Source organism: Apis mellifera, linkage group LG4 (genome assembly GCF_003254395.2).
Source record: "Apis mellifera strain DH4 linkage group LG4, Amel_HAv3.1, whole genome shotgun sequence".
NCBI lineage: Eukaryota > Metazoa > Arthropoda > Insecta > Hymenoptera > Apidae > Apis > Apis mellifera.
The window spans coordinates 4462736-4484456 of NC_037641.1; the positions used below are offsets into that span (position 1 = coordinate 4462736).

Below are 21721 nucleotides of genomic sequence, written 5' to 3' on the forward strand. Positions count from 1 at the left end.
AGGAATTAAAGAAACTTTAGAGTATTTATTAAAACAAGAGTACGAAGTGATTCCAGAATGAAATTGATAAAACAACTTTTTTATCTTCTTCCAAACGAGTCAAGATTATTTATTCAAAGTTTTTGGTAAACTTTGCTTCCACTTTCTCCCAGGAAACCCTTAAATCCAGGATCCTTATTTAATGAATCGCCCATTAAGAATTTCTTTCACAAATCAGAATCAAATCACCGAGTTTCATGATAGAATGTCTAAATATACAGGATAAACCAGCAAATATTTTTATTCCGAGAAGGAGAAATTATGAAATAGGATTCGGTGAATGTGAGATTCATTTTGCATTTTCATCGTTCAAATTACAGAGAACAGCGTTGAATCACAGGGAATCGTTTCGTAATTCCCGCCAACGGGATAAAAGATATAAAAGGTATAGCACCGATCAGGCGTGGTCCTTTCACTCTCGGGGGTGTGCGATTCTTACACGAGTTCCCAGAAGAAGAATCTCTGCTTGCACTCGGGTTTTGCGGCCAAGGTCGTTGAGTCAGTGATGCTTGAGATCTCGAAATCGAACTCAAAAAATTAAGACAAGAGAACAAAAGCTCCTGATGTCGTCGATTAACACTTTGAGATCTTAGATTCACAATTTACAGGAATAAATAATACAGGATTTGAGAATAAACTGAAAATTCTGATATCTTGAAGACATGCTATGTTTTACAATTAATAATAAACGATTCTTGCTTCTCAATCGTATAAAAGTACTCGTGAAAATAAAAATCTTCTCGTTGAAATTTTCTTATCCTTCTACTCTTGCTTTCACGTCGAGTCAATTTTCCAAGAGTATACGATCCAGCCACGAAAATTATGACAAGAAATAAAACAAGATGCGAGAGAGTCCCGCACGATAACCTTTCGTCTCTGATCTTTCGCTTAATTTCACACGGAACGATCTTAAATTGGAAGCGATTCGGACAGCGTATCGAGTTGGAACGGAACAGTAGGCTGCTCTGCTCTCATAAGAATCCCGATGCATTGCTCCCGGCGCAGACAATGACTGCAAATGTCAGTCCCACCATTAGCATTGATCAATCCCATTCCTTCATTCTATCCACAGCGAGGATACAAATTTCAAGAAGCACGAATTGAAATCGAAATCTGCCAATCTTGGGATTGATACAGTTTCTACAATGCATAAGTTGATACTGAAGATCGTTATCATGTTCTGATAACATTATTCTCGATAGTAAATTAATTATATATTTAATTGATAAGGAAGTTTTGATGTAGAAGAAGAAGAAGGAAAAAATAGAAAATACGCGGAATGAATTCACGTTAATATTCGGATTGCAGCTTTTTTATTTTTCGATTGAATTTTTTAATTAAAAAGTGTTAAAGTTAGTAGAGAATAGGAACAAATTTTAGTTATTTAATAATTTTTCGCGTATATATAACTCATTAATTAATAGCGAAATTTGCATGGTAAAAATTTCCAAGCGATAAACAAGTTACGTAAATTTTATATTTGCGTTTACGAGTATTGCACGCAAGTGACAGAATAAATTGAATACAATAGCTTACACAACACGGGTATTTTTGTAATATTAAATTTCATTATTTATCGCTTATCGTGAGAAAAATGCATTAAATAAATCTGCGAACGTATAAAATGTATATTTCTACTGAGCTTGTTTTATATATATTGAAATTAATAAATTCAACAATTTAACCAACAAAAACTACAATATTCATTTCAAATATATTAATATATCGAAACGATCCTATATACACCGACGATTTAACACCATTCGAATAATTAATTAAAAAAGAATTAATAACTCGAAGAATTTTCAATTTCATTTAAAATGCTCGAACAAAGAAAGTATTCCTTAACAAGTTTACAAACAAAAAAGAGGAGGGGGAACAATTAGCATCGATACGTGAGCCTAGATTAGCCAATCTTGACAACAATAAACAGAAGCGTCGATACAGTTTCACACGGTTCTCCGCGGAAACCTGTACGATAATAGAACGCAGTTAATCGAAGATTCGAACGTGAATCGAACGGAAGCATCGAGGATGGACGCAATTCTTAACGTGAATCGTGTATCGATCCGCCATTGCGATAATTGGAGCAACGTGAAGATCTTTTTCCTCGGCCACCATCCAATAAAGGTCACGTTCGCGACTCGACACGCTCTCGTCCCGTTATACAGCGAAGGAAAAACCGTATTAATCCCTGAGAACGTGACTCTTTCTCACCCATAATGTTGCCAGCCTCGACTTGTTGCCAATCGATTGCCTCACCGAGGATGACGCCGTTATCCACCCACGATTTTTCGACGGACGAGAACGAATACAGTTTTGTGCCCTCGATTTTAATTGTACGAGTGACGTGAAAAAAAGATATATTCGTTCATTCTTCTGATTCGTCGGATCCATGAGAAATTAAGAAAAGTAATTGGAATATTCGTTCGATAAAATTCGAATATGCAAATGCGAATACGAAGAACGGTGTAATTAAGGTGGAAGAGATTTAAGCATCGATTGCGGATGAATTATTAAGAGTTATTCGAAGAATTTGAAGAGGCGATAGTAAGTTTGATAGATGCGACATAGGTGTTTCGCAAAATCTCGTTATTCCTTAATTTATAGATTGCGTTGGTGCGGGGCAAAGGGGAGTGCAAAGGACTAATTGACGCAATAAGTCGATAATTACGGAGGAACAACGTTGGAAACGCTTGAAACATTCAGGCCAATTATACCGTAGGTTGAAGATCACGCCTGTGCCGGTTACCTGTTATTCGTCCCCTTTATCGCCGGAGAAATCGAAAATTACGCTAATTACGCCGCTTTTACGCCCGTCTAATCGATTCCTTTGTTCCGTACGCAAGGCGGTATCAACCACTGCCATTTATCTTCACCGAGGAGAATACGTTTTTTTCTCTTTTTTTTCCCTTTCGTGCGATCCTCGAATATATACAGTGAGAAAAGTATTTGAATTACTCGAAATTGTAATGATTTATTCCAAGCTATCATTACATACTTTGTGCTTTTTATAAATAAATTTTTCGCAATATGATTCAATTGGAAATTAACATATCATTACTCTATTCACTCTCTTCCAACAGATTCGAAATTCTGAAATGATAAGAAATTTTATATTTGCTTCGTAATTAATACACTGTATAAATTCCAAACCAAAATTAAATTTCTTATAGCTTGGATTTTTATGAACACACAACTTTGTGTGTAATTATATTTCTTCCTTAACTCCGTTTCTCTCTCGGTGACGTTTAATGAAAATCGATCGAATGTTTTGCGAGCGTGGAAGCTGCGAATCGCAACGATTTCGAGATTACCGGGGACGAAAACGTTCCCATGAATAGCCAGGAGAAACGCCCGATCCCATTATGCCGCGCAACGAAACGATCGAACTTTGCCCGTTCGGCACAAAGCGGGACTCGAGGCGAATACCGAAAGTTCCATTTGACGAAAGACGGCCTTTCTGCATAACTTTACCGAGTTCCGCCCTGTAAAAAGAGATCGATGACGGCCGGTACACGATAAATCTATTCCATCAACAACGTTAAACGTAGCGGGGACGGACGTTTTGTCGTCGATCGATCGATCCATGAAATCAATCTTCGTCCGTTTATTACTTGATCGCTTCAAAGGATACAATTTTTCTTTCTTTTTTTTTTCTTTTATCTATTTTTTGTGCCTTGGGAACGTTCCACTTTGGTTGAAGATTTGGAAAATAAAAATTTACGAATGGAAAGGAAAAAAGAATCGAAGCGAAATTATGGATTATTTTATTCTTCCACTGTCATAACGGTTTCATTTCACGGTCCCTATTCAACGAAATTTTTCTCCAAAACATTCGTGAAATGGCACAACTTTACAAGAGTAACATTTATTTCCGTGAATCCGTAAAAATTTTCGAATAAAATACATTTTCGAACTTTATTCTTCGAATTCCATCAGAAGATAAAACAAGAAAGGAGCATCGATGAAGGGAAAACGGTGATAAATGGGACAAATTCCGAATGAGAGTTTCGCAATATTCTGGTTGAAGGTCAGCCAAGGGGCCCCGTGTCCCAAGGGTGGGTGTGCCGGATGCTGACCTTCTTGCACAATGGCTGAGGCTGCACCATCAGCGGATATGATTTGAAGGGATCAATCGGAGGCGCGGTCGGGCATCCTAGAACGGTATATAAAGTCGGATCAAATGGTTCGTGGGCACACTCAGCAATCGGTCGATGAGGAAGATGAAGGCCCTCGTAAGTATTCCGTGATCCCCGCGGAATAGTGATTTTCCCGCCACGAAACAACTTCTTTTTTCACTCTCATCGTTTAAAAGTAATCAGATTTTAATCAGAGATTAATATCCCGTCGATAGAAATTTTCTCGCGAAATTGGTTGAAGTGGTTTGGACACCGGAAGTAACGAAGAAAAACCGGCACTGATGTGAACCTCTTACATCAGTTCTCGTTTCAAAAATCAAGCACAGACTCGATAAAAATTGACTCCTTTTTATTGACATTTATTTACGTTTCGAGATTTATAAAAATTTATTTTTATATCCCTCCCAACTTATGCAATTTATAAATTGATTAATCTCGAGAAATTCAAACTTGTGCAATATATTAAATTTAATTTATTTCTATATCCCTCCCAACTTGTGTTGCCTCTCTTACGCAATTTATAAATTGATTAATCTCGAAGAATTCAAAGTTGTGTAATATATTAACGATTTAATGATCAGTTTGATCTTCTTGAAACGACAAATAAATTTGATTTTGACACTTACTTTCTTCCAGGTGATCCTGCTAGCTTTTCTCGTCTTGGTCGCAGCTGCGCCCCGTCAGCGTCGCGATGCTATTTGGAGTGGATATCACGGTGGCTACGGTGGTCACCTTGGATACGCTCACGGCGTGGCGGTCGCTGGTCCAGCCTTGGGACCGGCCAGCGTAGCCGGTCCTCACATCGGATCCACCATGGTGGCAGCGCCGTCCATAGGACCGGCTAAGCTGTCCGGATCAGTTGCTGGGCCGGTGCACGTTTCCGGTGCTGTGGCCGGCTCTGCCGTTGTCACTGCTTCCGTTGCCGGACCCGCTCACGTTGAGGGCTACGATGCTGGTCCCTACGATGGAGGAGTCGGTGAGCGAATTTACATTTAATTAAAAAGAAATGTCCATTTCAAATAATTCATTCCTTTGAAATTTCTATCAACGATTCAATGTATAATATAAAATAAACATCATCTTTCTCCGTCTATCCACTCCTTCTCTCTTACTAAATAAAATTAAATAAACATTTTGGAAGCTAAAGTTACAGATACATATTCTTTTATTTGTAATAAATATATTTCTTCGAATCTAATGGTAAATATTGCTCATATATTGAAATAACAGGTGATGAGCGAGGTTCTACAGCGAAATTCTCGGAAATTTACAGTGCTTGCGAATATTTACCTTATTTCTGACGAAGGAGCGTGTGTTGCAGGTGTCGGATACGCGGGCCCGGCCTACAGTTACGCGGGATACCCGACATTCGCGGGAGTTGGCAGCCACGGAGCGGTGATAGCGGGTCCAGCGTCTCACGGTGCGATTCTCGCGGGGCCGGCGTCCCATGGTGCCGTGCTCTCCGGACCTCATTCGGGAACCGCGGCGGTATCCGGTCCCCACGCTGGATCGGTGGTGATCGCCGGCCCCTCCGGCAAAATCACTGCCCACGGGACAGGTTACGGAGCGATCCACTCTGGCCACTCTGGCCATTGGTAACGAGTCCTGTTGGATGAGACAGAAGGAAAGGAAGAAAATCAGGAGAATAAAATCTCGTCGATCGAAGCGTCCAGTCAAGGTATCGATGTGTTGTCCGATCCGTTGTTTAGATTTGTTTCGCGACGATCCCTCTTTTAACGAATATCACGATTTTTGTATGCATGGTCGGTTTTTATACGGTTATATTTTATTATTATTGTTATTATTATTTTCTAAAAAAAGGAATAGATAATAAATAGTTTGTAACGTACATTTTCATAGATATAATATACATATATATATTCGTATAGCGTAACTTTAATTCTGATCTCGTATAATAATACACGCGATTTAGTTACACACGTTTAATCGCGTTGTTAACTCTTCCACGCTTCTATAGTTTAATCGAGTTTTATATATATACACGGCTTAAACCTTTAGTTCGCTTTAAATTCGTTACTCGTCCCGTTTTAACGAGCTGTAAAATAATTGATGCACGTTTTAAGAGTAAAGAGAGGAGAAAGATCGTATCCCGTGAATTTTGAATCTATTTCTATTTTGAATATCGATTACGGGTATTTTTTCATCGACTAAAAAGGAAAGGGAAAAATTAAAAACTTTCTCGAATAGGAGATTTAATATATATATATAGATCATGCTACTATACAGGCAGATCACGAAAACGTTTTACGTTTTATCGGTTCTCGATCCTTATCGCCGTGTCGGTTCCGCTGTGTTTCACCGTGGAAATTTGACACTTACAAGAAGCGACGATTAAGGGTAGATTGAGAAAGAGAGAGATAATACAAAGTGCTGAAGATCTCGAAGTGTCAGCAAACGATACGAACGATAGTGGATACAAATAAAAATCCAAACTACTCTTCAGCCTCGAATTCTTCTTTTTAACTCAACGAGTATATCCTCTTTATATTGTCAAAATTTTCGTATATACAGAGGATTGTTTTCTCATTATTGTCAACTTAAATTCTGATTAATTCTGATCAAGAACGTTGTCGAATTAAATTTCAAAGTTCTACCTGTATAAATCGCTGGTGCAACGAGCCGGGTTCACTCAGCCTCTTAGCGTATTGCGCGTAACATATCATTGGCCGTAGTAAAGGGTAAGGTCGCTAGACGTGTGGCTCGCGACACGGTCTGGCAATCGTGAAACAAACAACGAGTCGGATTTTCGCGACATTGTCCGGGGAAAAATCGATCTGTAGATCGATCCGCGGGCACACAGGTGTGCGGGGGCGCGGTCGATTTGAATAAGGTCGAGCTAACGAACCGCGAGACCATAATTCACAGAAGGTCGTACACGAGAATTGCGTTATCTACGGCGGTTGTTCGACTGCGCTGGCTCTATCGCGTTGAATCTATACACGACAATTACCGTATGCTTTTTTCTTTTCCTTTCTATTTTTTCCCCCTTTTTTTTTTTTTTTTTTTCAAAGGCCGATCTTCGCCACAGATCGCGCGACCATGGGAGGGAATATTTTTCGCCTAGCCAAGCCGTTTCATTACGTTTTTACGACGAAACAATGGCCATTCAAGTTGTTTGCTTCGAGGCTACCAGGCTCTGTGGAACGCACGGAGGCATTTACGTTATATAAACGATCGTTTGAAATCCCGGTGAAATTCACCCGATGGATCCATTTGATAATTCGTGTTTGAAAGTTTAATCCACGAAGAGGGAGGAAAGATTAGGAGTAACGTTTGATCGCAATTTACATTTCTACATTTTAAGAGGGAAGGATACGATGATAAAATATTACGAGTCGATGATTTTGATTAAATTGATCGATCAAAATCACGATAGATTAGAAGGAACAGAATACAGAAGCACGCCATCGTGATTCTTAACGTAAAGAAACTCGATGTAAACCAGATCTGACGACGGATGGAAGATTTATTCGCGAGAGTAGATTCACGAGAGAACAATCGTGAGAACGAGACCGATTTAACTACTAGCCAGCCTTCATCTTCTATTCCTTTGAGAAGATTTATTATCGGAATCTCGAGGCATTTCGCGATGGCTAGGACGAATATCGAACGACTTGGCCTTCTTTATGGGAAAATCGTTGTGCCGCGTCACAATCAATTTCGTCATCGATCAACAGTCGCATCGAATTCTCGAAAAGGTCATTTCGATTTCAATTTAACCAGGTTAAATGGTTAGCACGCAACAACGATTTACAATATTCAACCGATTTGTTTTTTTTTTTTTTTAATGGATCAAATAAAAATGAAGCTCTCGGCTATCCATCACGTTGATTCACGATCGAGTAGTCGTTGCTCCTCGGCTCATGGAAAAATAGATCCAGGTCGTGAATCGTGGAATTGTAATCTTTGAAAGAGAGAGAGAGAGAGAGGATTTTACGAATCGAACGTGAATTATTTTCCACCCCCTCCACTCGGTTTCTTTTTCCCTCCTTTTAATTTTTAACGATGGTAAATACGAATGAAACGAATGAAAGTGCGGCGGGGTTGATATTAAATATTTTATTTTCTCGCGGTTCTCGTTTAACTATTGTACGCGATGAATTTCCCCCTCCGAGATGTGTAAATTGAAAATGATGCTCACAAAGAGAATAATTTTTTTTTTTCTTCTTCCTTTTCATTTTGCACCGGGATCACTTCATCGCATCAAAACGCGTGTATGTATGTGAGTGTGTGTTTAAATTACGCAGGAAAATGGATTATTTATCGCAAATTTCACATTTCTCTCTCGCACAATGCCAGTGGAATTAAAGAAGTGGGTAAGCGATGTGCCCTAATTTTAAACTTCGATACGAGCAACGTTAGCAGTTATTCATTGCCCCCCCATACTTCACGTTAAAATCGTAAAACGTTGAATTACGAATGGGAGAAATATGGGCGAAGACGATGTTCATTTTACGACTTCAATAAATTATTATTGCGCTTGAACGTAATCTATTTTAAAACGTCGTGCCTTGCATTTCTCGCCGTATAAAATCCGCGCCGTCGAATTCTTGGGGGAGGAGGGGCAAAGCAAAATTTCTAACTTCGTTTCTTTTTTTGCTCGATCGAAATAATAAATATATCGCTTTAAAGGAGTGGATAGTTTGTTACGATAAACTCGGTATTCGTTCAGTTTTTGAAATTATATTTATCTAGAAAAGATCCTAATAAAGGGAATGGAACAACGACCCACAATATCCCCAATTTCTTTCTATATTTTGTAGAATCAAATGCCGCAATACGAAACGTCACGTCGTCTCATAAATAATTCTGGTCAGATATCTAAGAAGGTTTTCAACGGGAATTGAATCTAAAACAATAGGGCACGTAACGATGGGGATTTTATGGAGGAGAGAAATTGAACACCGAACATGAAAACGGGAATAAGTGCCATGATAAATCTAAGAATAGACTTCCCCCTCCCTCTCCCTCTTTCCTCTTCTTATTTTTATTATTAGATCGATCGGAAAAGTTTTCCCTACTAACGAGAATTTTCGCCATAATGGAACAATATAAAAATCTTCTCCCTTCTTCGATGATGAAAGAATCATTTATTATAAAAAAACTTTATACATACAACGATCCTCTCTATATGATAAAATATACATTATTGCTTAATGACTGAATGAATAGAAAATTTCACTTTACATGATAATTTTTAACCAATAACGTTATATTATAAATAAAATTAAAACAAATTTTTAAAATCCTTTCCCAATCCCACTCTCTCTCTCTCTCTCTTTCTTTCTCGTCATTCCTCAACGATCGGCTAGATGGCGATAAATCATATACTTTGTCACGAATTGCAAGCCGGCCACATATCTATGATCCATGCTACGAGGTAACCGAACCTTAACGAGAGATCCGGATTGTTTTCGCGAGGTGTCGCGTCGTCAAGGGACGAAGAGAAAGAAGGTGTGGCCGATAACGAGGTAGATACGGTTGTCTGTTTATAACGGGTTGGCGGAGATCGAGGAAGGCCGATCGATGAATCCTTCGACGCGCTGCTCCTTCCACATCCATTGAATCGCCTATGGAATACAAAAATCATAGCAAGTGGCCAAGGAGAGGAGAGAAGAAATGTTCGTTAGAGGAAAGAAAAGAAAGAAAGAAAGAAAGAAATCGACGTCTTTGTATGAACGACGCGTAGACACGCAGGGATCACGACGTGATCGTAGATCCTTGTTTAAACATCTAGCTCGAGACACGATCTCGCGGTGGATCGTTGGTCGAGAGGGCGGGGAAATAACCGGTTATTTTTCAACGAAGCCTTATTTATAAGGTTTTGGTAACGTAACGCCGCGTTCGCAGATCAGAAAATCGGTCCAGGAACGGGAGGATAAATCTTGCGCGCATGCCGCGTCCTCTCTCTCTCTATCTCTCTCTCTCCTCTTGCCTCGATCGTTATTCACACCCCGATCCGCTCGACCGATGCACCACCGTCGTGGAAATTGAGAAACGTGGCCGTTTTGTACGCGTCACAGTCTAATTCTTTCGTTTGAAACGAATGGAAGGAGAGAGGGAGGAAAGAAGGAAGAGACATTCTCGGATCTCTCCGACAACTTGTTCCAAAGTTGCGCATGATAAATATTAGGGAATTGTGGGGGAGAAAAACTTGGAAAATTCCGGATAATATTTAGGATATTATACGTAAGAATTTGGAAAATCTTGGGATCTTCAATTTTATCAAAAACTCACTCGTTCTCAACTCGCTATAAATATTCGACAAAAGTTGGGGAATTCGCGATTCGAGTTGTTGAAAATCTTGGAAATCCCATTTATATTTCCCCTCCCCGGATTTAACAAACGATTTCTGCCTCTAGCGAACGTTAAACTCGTTGGCCGACTTACCTGAAAGTTGGACGAGGCGGGCTGGTGTCGACGCTATTGGAACGAAGGATCGTGGCTCGTCCGTTTCGGGGTTGGTCCGGCGGCCTCCTCGGGGGATAGGAAGGCCAATTTTTTTCGAGAATCTCGACGATCCATCGATCACGCCAGTTTCTCGGCTTCTCTATCCGGTGGAGATAGGTGGACAACGTAGGTGACACGTCCCCCTGTGGACGAGTGAGGCCGACGAGATTCCGAGCAGCGACTTTCCATCGGCCATCACGGAGGAACATTGGCGTGCAAGTTGATGGTAAGTGAGCTTTTATAGGCGACACACGGGAGCACGTGGGTCGGTGAACTTATCGGGGGTAAGGGCGGGGCTGTGGCGGACCGTGACGGGGTGAAAAAGCTCCTGTGTTGTCTCTCCTGCAACAACAAAGGTGTAAATAAGGTGATGCAATATTGGATCGAACTGGTGACACCACCACACCCATGCGGGACATAATAATGATCTATCAGCGTTCAGATATTGAAATAACAATGCGTTTAAACCAGTGTTTCCCAACTTCTTCCTTGCAAGACAATGCTCTTGCAACGTACTTCCTTTTTATAATTATACACACTTTTGATGAGGTAAAGGTCTTTCTTTTTTATGCAGAGTTATATTTTTAACAAGTTTTATTTTTCAGAAAGGAATTAAGATTGGAATCACGTTGACACTTTTGTTTTTTTTTCTTTTCTATCTTAAATCCACTCTTGTTTTTATCCATTCTCGAATCAATATTATAACTTATCAGTGTGGTTAAAAAACACAAAATGATTAATTGCTATTACCTAAACTTTAAATTTACAATTTAATCGAAACTGACTGATTTCAATTAGTTTTAATCCAAAATCTGTTTGCCAATACACAACCAAGTTGTCAATGCAAGTTCGATTAACATGGACGTTCCGATAGTTTTTATTCCCAGTATTTTCGTGTAAATTTTTTTATCACCTGCCTATTTCCTGTAAATTGCCTGTAAATTGAAAATTACGCCGGACAAAATTGGAAAACAATATCGCGGACAAACGTTATCCGAGACAATGGGGATCCCGTTTCTCTAAAATGGTTTGATAATCCTCTCCTATTCTCCCATTTCGAACTTTGTAATCGTAAACCGTGTAAATCCAACGATGCGCATTATTTCTATGGCGACCAAAAAAGGGACACGCGATCGAGAAACAAGAGCTACGCATCTGTCGGCCTGTTTCCGCTATTTTTCCACTAAATTCTCTATCCAGCCGCACTGGAAAAAGGTGCATAGTCGCGTGTAAAACTAGCCTGTGGACCGTAAATCTAAAATATCCCTGTCGTTCTTGATCCGTCACTCCTTTATGCACCTTATGTCACGCCAAGAAATATGTCCCCGTTCTCGATTCTCCTCGTAAACGATTGGACATCGCGTGATCTTCGATATCTGATCCTAACACCTGCGCAACACCAATCTTCCAACACACAATTTTTTAAAGCTCGTAAATGGAAGAAAGATCGCGACGCGATCTCTCCCCTTTGAAGTCGAAAATTTAACGTATATCATTCCCGAGGCAAGAAGAAAAATAAGAAAATATATAAAAAACGGAGAGATTAATTCGAACGAAGAGAAGTAAATTTATTCGAAGAATAAAAAAAGAAGCGAGAAGAGGCGATCCTTACCAGATCGATTCCCTTTATAACAATATAAAATAATATATAGAATATAATGACAAGTTACAAAAGATTTCCTTCGAGCTACGTTCAATTATTGAAGAAGAAAAAGCAAGCTTTTCAGAAGAAGCGGGAGAGATTGTTCCGAGAAAAAGATGGCTCTTCCTTTCTTCTTCCCTGGGACGAGGCGCGCAATTAAATCCGTTAAAGGACTTGGCCTCTGCCTGGGAACAATTATTCGAACAATCGCGTCGCCGGTCACCTTTACCACCTTCGAAAGTGCGCCCAAGCTACGCCCAACAATGATATTCGAAACGATCCGTGGCACGAAGCTCGGTGATCCATTGCTAGGCTGGTGCCCGCCGTAACACACGCGTATCCGACTACAATGAGACCGTCATTCCAGGCGACAATCCAGGCGCGTGGGCAACCGACTGCCTCGCCTAAACGGATGCACGCACAATGCGGATATCAGAAAACTCTCCTCCTACCAGGATTTCCCCTCTTCCTTCGTGACGAAAGATGAAACGGAGGTCTTCTTCGAAGGTCGCGATGACAGGTTCCTTCGACCCTGACAGCTTCCGTCGAATCTTACCTAAATATTGAAAGTTTATTAATTCCACGTATAAAAATACAAGCTTAATATTTATATCGTAAGTTTAAAAGGATTGCTCTTCGTTAAATGATAATCTAAAGGATTGCTACATATCTCGTTGGACGAACGCCGAAAAACTTGGAAACCAACCAATTATGCATTTTTCGAAACCACCCAGACCGTGACTACCCGCGTACAACCCATTAAACAGTCAAACTTGCAAACTATCTGCGTGTCGATCTTTCTGCTCGACGGAGTAGTTACCGTGTTCTACGCAAGGTAATGCGAGAGAGAGAAAGAAACGAAAAAAAAGGCAATCGCTGAAACGGATGCAACGGTTCGAATTGGAGCGGGCGACCTCCGGGGGCACGGAGGTGGGCCGCGAGGCGTAAAGCCGTTGTCGCCGCCGACTCTCATAAGGCTGTGATAAGCCGCCGAGAGGGAAACCGGCCACGCGTCCAGAGAATGTTCGGCGTGTCCTGTGCCCCGCCCTTGGGGGGTTGGCGGGAGCATTGGGCGGCCAGCAGTGCCGTAGTAGACAATGCCCATAGTATAAAAGCGGGATCGAGGCAGCCAGGTGACAGCACATCCACCCGAGCCACCGAGCCAAACTGTTCCACCAGCTTGGAAAAGCGAACAAGCCCTTCGAGCAAACATGCGCACCTTCGCAGCGGTCCTCCTCGTCGCGGCCCTCTCCATGGCCGAGGCCGCCCCGTCCGGCCTTCTGGCGCCTGGGGCAGCGTTGGCGGGCCCGATCCTAGGCCCTGCCGCCCTCAGCGGACCCGTTGCGGGCCCCGCCGCCCTCGCCGGACCCGCGGTTGGACCAGCTCGCCTCTCCGGAGCCGTGGACGGTGGAGCTGTCGTAACGGGAGCCGTTGCTGGCCCTTCCCTCGTTTCCGGTAGCGTTGCCGGCCACGCTGCACCCTGGCCGGCGGCTCACTGGCCAGCCGCACACGCCCTTCCCTGGGGTGAGTAAAATCCTACGATTGTTATTTATTTTTTGATAAATTAGAGAGTTGTCATGAGCGTAAGAGAAGTTCCTTTCGTAACTTGGACGTTGCTGTAATAAATATATATTATATACAGAGAGTACGTAGGCACAATGTTGACAATGGATGGATAAATTGAGCCATGAGATAATGGGTTATTTTATTCGTTATTGGTTACGGAGAATTTGTTGTTGTAGGAGCTGTTCTGGCTGGACCTGCGGCACCTCCAGCAGCCCTCGCCGGCCCAATCACCGCCCCAGCATTGATCGCTGGACCGTCGGGTAGCATAGCAGCTGGGCCGGCTGGCGTGGGAAGTATCCTTCGCGCGGATGGACATTGGTAATCCCTTGCTCACTTGTTGGACGACACGCATCTTCGACTGATCTCCTCCGACGCCTTCCATTTTGAAACCGACCGCGCCACGATCTCCGTCATATACCGCTAGTACCTCCATCGCTCTATCTTTTATATGTATTCTCTGTACATAACGATGTATCGTTTATATGTCTATTTTATATAATAATAAACGCATGCCACTTTGGAGAGGAGCCTCGTGGATCGTCAATCAGTCGGCGAAACGTTTTTTCCCTCTTGTCCATCTTGTCGAGATTATTCGAAATTCTTCATATTTCGGCGAAAGACGAAATTCTGGTGGAAAAAAAATAATTATTTCGAGAAGGGGAATAATCGAACACGAGAACGTTCAAACACGAGCGTGCTATTGTTTCGTAAATTTCAATTCATTCGCGGTAAAATAAGTTGGTTTAACGTGTCCTCGAGTACGGTCGAAACAAAAGACCGAATGTTTTAATGAGGACAATGGCGTTTCCTCAAAGTTTCGAGGCCGGAAATGTTCCAACGGTGTAATTACGAACCCTGCGCGAGGGAACAAGTTTCGGTATTGTCTTTGTTCGCTCGAACAATTGGCGAGTCTAACGATTCCAAATAAAAATATTTGGAAAATCAATTTCGAATCGAATATCGGGATATAAAAAGATAATCTTAAAAAGAAAGATTAATCTTCGCGTATCTTATGCGCGTTCTAATCGATTGGGTGACCAGTGATGACCTGAAAAAAATAAAAAAAGAAATCTTTATCCAAATATTTTTTCTGTTATAACTTACTTAAGATATGATTGTAATAGAAAATTAATAGTAGAGTAGATAACAATTTGGTAATTTTTAAAAAGGCTAATCGACTAACCATCAATATTTCTCACTTTTCAGGATAATTAAAACGACGTTCCACTACTGCTATCTTCGATGAACACTCCAAATTAATTCGACGATAAATGGAAGAAATCTTATATCAATTATGACTCTTGTACAACTCACTCGATCTGAGAACAAACTATCCCCAAAATATCGGGAATTTTATGAAAAAAAATCTTGGCTTCAGGGATTCTCTCCAATAATTTCACGCTCAAAGGATCAAAGTAAAGGCAGCGGTATCAGAGTGCAAGTTTCCCCGATTAAAGTGACAACGATCGCGGAACATTGTTCGAGCTATGGAATATCATGGCCCATGCCGTGGCGTTGGTCAGCCTCCATTTCGAGGCCCATTGTGCCATCGCGCCGATACCTTTGCCCGGTAATTATAGGAAATTGCTTCAACGCCGATCCAATCATCCGGGCATTCTCTTCACTGGCCCTCATTGTGATATCCGAGAGCGGCTCGATCTCGCAAAATTCTCGCTTTAATCCTCGTTTCCAGGCACATTCCGGCCGCAGGAAATTCGAAGACGCGTCCTCTTTGCGATCCCCGTTTCCGGGGATGCCAAGCCGAGAGATCGGATGGAATTATTAACGTATACCACCGGCGTATTATCATTTCAAAGGGTATGCAATGTCCACGAGCTGCAACAAGTATTACACCATTATATTCCATTCGATTTACGAATGAAACAATTGCGAAACGTTTAGCAATTCGATGATAATTAATTTGGCAAATTAATGGCGTGGATAGACGGTGAATGGTGAAACGATTTTCAATTAGAGAAATTTGTATTATTTTGTATTGTTTGAACGTTTAAATTTTGATCGAGGATAAATCATATTTATCGAAATCTTGTTTTATAATTACGGTTTTTGGAAACGCACAAATCGATACGATTTACAAATACTTCTATATATTCCCTTTACAATTTTTATAATTTTGATCGATTTGTGTTTTAAGTGAAATTAAATATTTAAAAAAGGAACATCCGAAACGTAGATTTTTAGAAATATCTACATTTAAGAAGGAACAAGAAAAGAAAGTTTCACGTTAAAATTCCTTGCAAAAATTCCTTCCATTCTGATATCGAATTCAAGTAGCCAAGAGAGGCCACCACTTGCATTGTTAATCAAACAGCTCTCTTCCCCGGCGTTGTCAGCGTTGGAGTTAGAGTTACTTGAGGTTTCGAAGCTTTGGAATTATGTACTTAATACTTGGTACATGGAGAATTCGGCTCTGAAAGCGGATTAGTTCGCAAAGCTTTCGCGTTTCTCCGTAAAATGGGCGAAACGTTCACCAGTTGCATTCCTCCGCGAAATCGAAAAGAGAGACACTCCACGTTACACGTGTTCCCGATTACGCGTGTCGCGAGTAATCAACGCGACACACCATTTTAACCAGAATCGTCGTCAAAGTATGCCTTCTCCAAGTATTTTCATCGTCGATCCATTCAAATTTCGATAAAAAACTTATGGTATTCCACAGGAGGAGTGCAATTGTTCTCGCGGAAAACGTCGAAGAGACTATGCAATGCTCCTCGACGTCGAGTTTAATAGCTGGCGCAAACAGGCGACGTGGAATTTCTTCTCTGCAGAGATAGGTCGAACATCCGGCAACAATCGCCGTTTCTGTGACGTTTCTTGGGTGAAAAAGGCAGGGAAAGCGGGAGATCCAGGGTCAGAGCCGAGTATAAAAGCTGAGATATCACGGGGTTGATTAGCAGTGTCGCAATTAACGCGATAGACAAGTAGTTAAGAAGCGGATCGAGCAATCATGAAGTACTTGGTAAGGTTATTTGTATCTTTCTTTTTCCATTCGTATTTTTTAGGAAATAATTTCGAAAAAAAAGAATCAGAATTTTATAATATGTTACAAAATCATTTATTCAATTTTAAAATGTAATATAAAAAAGTATCGATTTTATTCATATATTTATAATTTAGTTCGATTCCAATTCGATTTTCTTTACATGAGAGACATTTGCTTGAAATTATCGGATAAAATACAACACTTTTTTGGAATTTCATGTTCAGACCATCCTCGTAGCGATCGCTTCAGTTTGCTCAGCCGCTCCAAGCGGACTTCTCGCCCCATGGGCTCTGTCAGCTGCTAGTCACGCAGGAACAACCCTCCTTGCAGGGCCTGCTGTTGGCCCAGCGCTCGTCGCTGGCCCAGCGGCCCTTCTTGCCGCCCCAGCGCTCGTTGCTGGGCCGCATGCTGGCGCGACGGTGGTTGCTGGACCAGCTGCTGGACCAACACTAGTTGCCGGTCCCTCCGCTGGACCAACGGTGCTCAAAGGGGCGTCGGCTGGGCCCACTCTTCTCTCTGGACCTGGACCCGTTCTCGGCAAGATTTTTTGAATAATATAATAGAATAAGATCGAATAAAAGAGACGATTGAAAGTAACGAATAAATAAATTTTCAGGACTTGCATCTGTACTCGCTCACCATTGACGAATAATAGAATCAATAGCTCGTATCTGTAATATCTCTCGTCTTTCCCACTCAAGACTATGCGGAGCGATTATTTCAGATTATTCTAGATTATTATTACGACACTGACACAAACGTATGGAGTTGTAAAGGTGTAAAAAGCTTATATTATTTTATTAATTGTATGAAATAAATAATATTACTTATCTGTAATATTCGTACCTGTGCTTAATTTTAGAAACAAATTGTTCCTGTTTTTGAGGATAATTTAAAATATTCCGAATAATTTCCTCTTTCCTTCAAGATAAATGAATTCTCACCATTCCCATTGAAGAACTTGAAGACGATGCTGTATCGTTCGTTTATTAATTGCAAATTGCACGATAAAATTCAAAGAGAAACAAAACAAGAAAAGGAAAATATCGCAACCCCTTTAAAAATCTCGAAATTGGAAGCATCCGATTCGCGCGAAAAAAAGGCACGTGCGAATAATTTCGTTCGATTCAGGACGCGTTCGGAGACAATTCTCGAATCATGAATATTTCAACGCACACCTCCTGCCACGGTGGCTGTAGGGCCCAAGTGCGGGAAGACGAAGGCAGAGCTGGCACCTGTGCACCCATCGTCCCGATGCCCACGCGTTGGAGAAATCCTTCGGGCGGAAACCGGCTCGTCTAACAACGCGGTGGCAACACGGTGGCCAATTGTATAATCGGTTCACTGTCAAGTGCGGCAATCGACAAGTGGAATCCGTTCGAGATCGAGCCGCTGTAACGGATTTTCTCTTCAAGGACCTGTAACGGTGGTCCTCGACGAGCACGCGACGGATCTCGAAATGTCAAGCATGATAATCGATACGTATATAGATCGAGTTTGACATTATTGTCGTGGAAAACACGCGGTTGGGTTTCTCCCCAATGGAAAAAGAAGGGGAATAATGGAGGATGCGAGAAGTGGAGATAAAGTGAAGATTTTTTTTCTTGTTCGATCAAAGTGGATGGAGAAGGAATTGAAAGAAAGGTGCAAGAGGGATATATTAATATTGTGAAATTTTTATGCAAAATGATTGGATTATCGTGCAATTTATAAATAGGAAAGAATTAAACAGAGAATATATGCACTTTTGATAAATAAACGTTTATTACGATAATGTTTAATAACAACATGTTAAATGATAAATCGTGGAAAAAAGTATTCTTTTTCAATATTACGGATTATATTGAGAGAGAGGGGAGACGGGAAATAACTGGTATTGATATATCGTGTCCATTATATATTCTTTCGATCCAATATTAATGGATTTGTGCCTGCCTATTGTTAAATGCCTTTGAACGAAGCAAGGCATTTTTTGAAAATGGAAATCACGTAATATTTAAAACGGTATTTTAATCGAAGAGATAAAGTACCTCTCGGAAGAGGGATCTCCTGAAAAATCTCCATTTGAAAAATGGAAAATGCGCATATAATAAAAACGAAAAGTAAGAATTTTATTTTATTTCGAATTCTTAAAAGGGTATCGATTAAATGATTTAACGCGTAATAAATTTTGATGAAGCATTTTTCAGAAAAAAAATGGCTAAGCATCCCTCTCTATTCTCATCATCAATCTGCTTAAATCGAATCAACGATCACGGATCAAACGTATTATGGAAACGTGTCTACAAGACTATCGAATTAATTAAACTTTATTTTATCCTTCAAACGGTTAACGGTACGTTCTGAGCAATGAGATGCATACGATTATCGGGCGGCAGTATGCGATATCAGCCACGTGTACTCGTGCAGGGTTAGCAACGAAGTGAGCAACGAACCATTCCCGTTTAATTCTCTATTCTCGTGTTCGTACGTATGTTTCGACGAGGGAAAACTGCATTTGCCCATATGTACGTTTTACCGCAACGTGGTGGTTAATATTAATGAAGTTAATTGTTTCGTCTAATTATAACATGCCGGTTAACAAGAAAGAAAACGACAAACAAGTGTGAAAAATTCGAATCGAATCGTCGAAATTAATTAATTAATTTTAGAAATACGATATTAATTCTGCGAGTTAATAGAACGTAATCAAAGAGCATGATTATGAGAGAGAATTACGAAATTGAAATTGATTAATTTACAACAATTATAGGAGAATGCGCAAATGTTTCAGAAAATTATGAATTTCGAATTTTGAATTTTATTATGCGAATAATGATATAATTATAATTTAGTATCGTGGATTTACACGCAATTAAAACACGTTCAAATAATTAATTAATGCGAAGAAAGTACGTATGCAAATTGTGTCCATATTTGAATATTATGTATGTGTTTGTAAGATATTAATTTTATTGTGTACATTTATTTACCATATATATATATATATATTTTTTTTTTCATCGATATCATCTATCATTTATCATTTATCTTGTAGGTGACGAAGGTCGTTTTACATTCTAAGTTATAATGCAATTCAAGTGGCATATCTCCATTCTCTGAGTTATTATTATGCATTTCTCTTATGAATGCTGAATTAACTGTTCTATTACAGGATTTTAACCTTTTATTCTTATTACGTGAGTGTAAGTATATTTTCATTTTACTCAAAATTTTTTTCAAATTACCATTATAATTAAAACTTTATTACTTTTTTCAATTTACCCTACTGGACGAATAACTTTCTCGATTCTAGAATATTTTTATTTTTCAAACTTTGAACAAATCGATTAACAACAATTTAAATTAAAAGTTGAAAACAATAAAAAAAATATCGATCATTCCTTCGGAACTCTTCAAATGGCATTTAACGATTGCCGTTAAATTCAGCCAATTAAATGTCCCAATTTTTCGAGTAAAAATACGAGTATAAAATAATTTCACCTTACTTATTTTAAAATGTCAGGGGTCGGTCTGAAATATTCATCGTGAAATGCAAAAACGAATCAGCCCAAGTGAGCTCTCCCCTCATCGATAAATCTGTACCCTCCAAATACATCCGTCGACTATTTCTCGTCCGACCTACTCCCAATCCCCTTCCCAAGAATTAATCAGAATTCCACCATTTTTACTATTAATAATAATCACCTATAATACGAAAAAATCGAATCATGTTCGTCCACGATCGATAATCGAAAATCTGTATACATTGGAATATGAACAGAAACTTGTCGATAGACCAAAGAGGAAGAAAAAGAAGAGGAAGAAGAAGAAGAAGAAGACGCTTGACGCTTCGAATCGAGACGAATCTATTCGTGGAGGAGGAGTATCACGAACTCGTCACAAAAGGTCCTAACTTTTCAATATCTATCCGAATCTTGGAATCCCCTGAATCCAAGCTTTCCGGTCCAGGGTTGAAGGGTCACGTAAACGGGCCAATCGCGGGTGGAAAGGGAAGTGGACGAATTCGAACGGCCGAATTTCACTTGCATCCCCTTGCACACGAACGACCGTATAATGGAATAATAAAGTGACCCGTTTGGTCGATGGCAGGCCGCATTCGTGGAAAGGGTGATGTTGTTCAAATTGTTAAACGGCTTTCGGGCTCATTAACACACTGGTTTAGATATTGAAATTGTTATTGGTTTAGAATCGATCGAAATGCGTTGCGGGGAACGCATTTCGATGATTATTATTATGATAACGAATTCGGGGAGGGGGGGAAGAAGAAAGAGAAAAATTAAATTGGTATTTCATTTGTAAAAATTAAATTGACGAACGTTTAATATTTTTGGATATAAAAAAAAGGAAAGTTTAGTTGAATTGGTTCCATTTTTAGAATAACGAAGTTGATTGAAATGAAATCGAGCTCGTAGAGACGTTTAATATTTTCTGATAAAAATTCCATTTAAAATAACCAAGTTTCGAAATTTTTGAAACGTTTCCATTTATAAACACTGCATAATGAACCTAATCAAGGCATCCTATTCGAAATCATTTCTAAAGAAAAAATTGCATGAAATGACAAAAATAACGATGTATTCTTCTTCGTATATTGTTTCTCTTTATCTACGATAATTCTTCACATCCGTTTAACACAAGAATCAAAGTACAGTCTTCGGAAAGCCATCATTGAAAATAAGAGAGAATCAAAACGAGAATCAATTACCAACAAATAATATTCGTTTCGAACCTCGCCCCGTGCAAATTCATCGTGTGAAACACGAGTTCCACCTGACCAGGGAGGGCTGGTGTATACGTGACCAATCGTCGAGACCGAACCACTCGCCACCTAGCCCCCGAAATTTCTCCCTAAAC

At 40.1% G+C, this 21721-nt stretch overlaps 3 protein-coding genes and 1 long non-coding RNA gene across 4 annotated transcripts; 3 read left to right on the top strand and 1 right to left on the bottom strand.

Annotated features, from left to right (window-relative positions):
• The first annotated feature begins 4190 nt into the window (after positions 1-4190).
• LOC727131 (spidroin-2-like) lies at positions 4191-5783 on the top strand. The gene is given in 3 exon segments (NM_001327965.1): positions 4191-4277; positions 4818-5157; positions 5503-5783. Coding segments are annotated over 3 exon segments (630 nt in total). The 5' UTR covers positions 4191-4265; the 3' UTR covers positions 5781-5783.
• A 1406-nt stretch (positions 5784-7189) lies between these two features.
• LOC727136 lies at positions 7190-12761 on the bottom strand. Its single transcript, XR_407984.2, has 3 exons — positions 12747-12761; positions 10593-10994; positions 7190-9772 (listed from the first exon to the last, which is right to left on the bottom strand). It is a non-coding gene; the product is annotated as an uncharacterized LOC727136 (long non-coding RNA).
• A 669-nt stretch (positions 12762-13430) lies between these two features.
• LOC727145 (apidermin-like) lies at positions 13431-14182 on the top strand. The gene is given in 2 exon segments (NM_001174144.1): positions 13431-13818; positions 14037-14182. Coding segments are annotated over 2 exon segments (459 nt in total). The 5' UTR covers positions 13431-13505.
• A 2613-nt stretch (positions 14183-16795) lies between these two features.
• Positions 16796-17636, top strand: Apd-3 (apidermin 3). The gene is given in 3 exon segments (NM_001085344.1): positions 16796-16840; positions 17089-17401; positions 17481-17636. Coding segments are annotated over 3 exon segments (354 nt in total). The 5' UTR covers positions 16796-16828; the 3' UTR covers positions 17510-17636.
• Positions 17637-21721: the final 4085 nt, after the last annotated feature.